The 2926-nt window shown below is 52.6% G+C and overlaps 1 protein-coding gene across 1 annotated transcript; it reads right to left on the bottom strand.

Moving 5' to 3' along the window:
* Positions 1 to 1378: 1378 nt before the first annotated feature.
* Positions 1379 to 2644, bottom strand: LOC124681110 (UDP-glycosyltransferase 72B1-like). Its single transcript, XM_047216068.1, has one exon. It carries the CDS (start codon positions 2642 to 2644, stop codon positions 1379 to 1381), a length of 1266 nt encoding a protein of 421 aa, XP_047072024.1.
* Between the last annotated feature and the right edge of the window lie 282 nt (positions 2645 to 2926).

Here is a 2926-nt window from a genome sequence, read left to right as displayed (position 1 = left end):
CCTTTTTGGAAAGGGGTGTTATGGGCTGCCAAGGCTGCGAAGATGGGTTATATGTGGAAAGTTGGTAATGGTAGAACTATTAAGTTCGGGAAGACCACTCGGTTTGGGTCTTGCTCTCTAGCTATTCAATTCTGGGAAGTGTATTTCCTGTTAAATGAACAAAATAAAACTATTGCTGATATTTGGGATGGTGTTTCTCTGAAAATGACCTTTAGAAGGTGTTTTGACCACAAACTTATGTTGAAGTGGTTTGAGATTCAGCAAATTGCTCAAACTCTCCGGTTAGATGATTCTAAGGATTGTTTGATTTGGAAGTGGGCACCAAATGGGGTCTATAGTGTTAAGTCCTTATATGCTGTGATTAATTTTGGAGGGATTCAAACTATTGATATACATTGTGTGTGGAAAATCAAAGTACCCCCGAAAATTCATTTTTTTTCTACGGTTGCTTTCACATAATAAGCTTCTCACTAGAGATAACTCTGGTTAAAAGACAAAATGTTGATGATCTGACTTGTGTGTTTTGCAATGAACTAGAGTCATGTCAACATCCGTTTTTGAATGTGTTGTTGCTGCTAACTTTTGGAGAGGGGTTTTGGATGCCCTGGGTTTAAAGTTGAATATCTCAGATATACATGATGTTGCTGCCCTGTGGGCTGATAGAAAGAAAAATAAGAAATGCAATTTGATTTTTGCTGCTATTTTGAGGACTATCTGGATTACCAGATATGACCATGTGTTCAATCGGGTGCAATGGTTTGGCATGCGGGTTACTGTGGAGACGCTTGCTAAACAAGCTCGTGCTCGGTGGAAGATCCTATCGAAGGAAGTAGAAAAAGAAGGGTCGATATGTATGATGAACAAGTTGGAAGGAGTGGCCAGATTGCCACCAATGATATTGTGGCCGGATCCTGGGTGATTCCACGGAAGAAAGCAAGAACTACTCGGAGGTTTGTGACGGGAACAATTCGAGAGGATTTGGCCCAATGCTTATGGCTTGCGGAAGATCTGGCAAGGACTCTTGAAGCAAATGATCTGGTCCTGGTGGGGGATGGGGCATGTTTTCAGGTCATGGGTCGCCAGTGACTTTGCCTGTTGTCTTCTGCTGTTTAGAATGTAATTTGTTGGCTCTCTTGTGCTTTGACTTTGTGCTGTATAAGTATGGGTCTGCGGGTAGAACTTGGTTTGTAAGGTTTTAAAACCTCTGAATGCTGTAAACTGATATATCTGGTTTTAATATATTTAGAGCCGGGGCATGCCCCTTTTTCTCTAAAAAAAAAGAACTGTTCTCTACAATCAGCAAAAGATACTAAACAAGAAAGAAAAGATACGACGGTCCCAACCCCGAATCGCGAGGGACGAGCGAACCGCGGATGCTTCACCGGTAGTTACCGGCTCCGTTAGAAAAATCGCTCTCCACCCCAACCTTCCTTTCCAAGATAACTGCATTCATCCTCTGCTCCGCGCCCAGCGGCAGCGCAACCATCGGCACGCCGGATTGCACGCTCTCCAGCGTCGAGTTCCATCCGCAGTGCGACACGAAGGCCGCCGTGGCCGGGTGAGACAGCACGCGCACCTGAGGTGCCCACGCTGTGACGGCGAGGCCCCTGCCCGCCGTCCTCTCCAAGAAGCCCTCTGGGAGCCAGGCCAACGGGTCGTCATCGTTTCCACCTGTTGCGGTCTCCGACTCTGCCGTCAAGTCTGGCACCCGCACAACCCAAAGGAACCGTTGGCCGCTATCCTCTAGCCCAGCGGCGAGTTCAGTGGTCTGCTCCAGAGACAGCGAACCGCCGCTCCCGAACGAGACATACACCACCGAACCTGTCGGCTGGCGGTCCAGCCACTCCAAGCAGTCTTGGTCGCCGACGTCGGGCTCTGGGCTTGGCTGGCGGACAAGCGGCCCCGGTGCGAACACCGGCGGGAACGCTCCTTGTTCTGCCGCCAGCTTGAACGCTTCCACGAGAGCAGGTTCCATCTCGTGAAAGGTGTTCACGAGAAAGCCGTCGGCACGGAGGTATCGCCGGGTGTCCTCGAGAAGTTGCGGGAAAGCCAGCCTGTTGGGATCACGGTATGGAACCGGGAAGTCTTCTCGGCGCATCGACACGCCCTCGGCAAGCTCGACAACCTCGGGGAAGTCGCGGTGTTCGCCAGGAGGGAGGCCGTGATGCAGCTCCATGAAGCGGCGTTCGAGGGCAAGCATGGTCAGGTTGGTGGGGACGAAAACGTAGCCCGGAACGCCGAGCTCAGCGGCGACGAGCAGCGCCTCGGGGCCGAAGAAGTCTACAACGAGGGCGGCGAGAGGCCCGGCGGTGGCGCTGATGCCGCGGACAAGTGCACGGAGGTTCGGGACTGAGCGTCGGATCAGCTCCAGGAACACCTGGAAGATGTCGGCCGCGGGGACGTCACCCATATCTACTGAGGGGAGCACGGCGGTGGCGACGGACGGAGGGAGGAGGCAGCTGGAGAGGACATGCGCCGGAAGGGAGAGGTTGCTGAAGGTGACGAGCGTGACCGCGAAGCTGTGGTGCTCGACGAGACGCCGTGCCAGCTCTGCCAGTGGAATCAAGTGGCCGGCGAGAGGGCTGGCCAGCAGTACGGCGTGCGGCCGCTCGGAGCCGGTATTGCTGCCGTTGAACGACTCCATCGATCGTATCTACGGTCAATACGTGCTCAGGCAAGCTTCATATAGATGCTTGATTGATCCAAGGAAAATATCAACGCAGATCTAGACTACGCGTTCAGCATGGTAGGACCCTTGTCAAAACAGTGTCTCTCCGATCCCGCAGGCTGCAGCAAAATAGTTGACAGCTCATGGCACATGGTCGCTCTCTAGATCAATCCTCAATCCCCGTATGCAGTTAGAGTATCTCCGTCTCGTTTCCCGACGAGCGCCCCGAGCATGGGACGTTTTTCCCATCCGAACGGC

Source organism: Lolium rigidum, unplaced genomic scaffold, assembly GCF_022539505.1.
Source record: "Lolium rigidum isolate FL_2022 unplaced genomic scaffold, APGP_CSIRO_Lrig_0.1 contig_34127_1, whole genome shotgun sequence".
NCBI classification, from domain to species: Eukaryota; Viridiplantae; Streptophyta; class Magnoliopsida; order Poales; family Poaceae; genus Lolium; species Lolium rigidum.
Note: the sequence above shows the minus strand (reverse complement) of the source record. Positions and strands in the feature narration are given on the sequence as shown.

Coding starts and splice junctions, on each gene's coding strand:
- LOC124681110 (XM_047216068.1), bottom strand. CDS start 2,644: ATGGAGTCGTTCAACGGCAGCAATACCGGCTCCGAGCGGCCGCACGCC.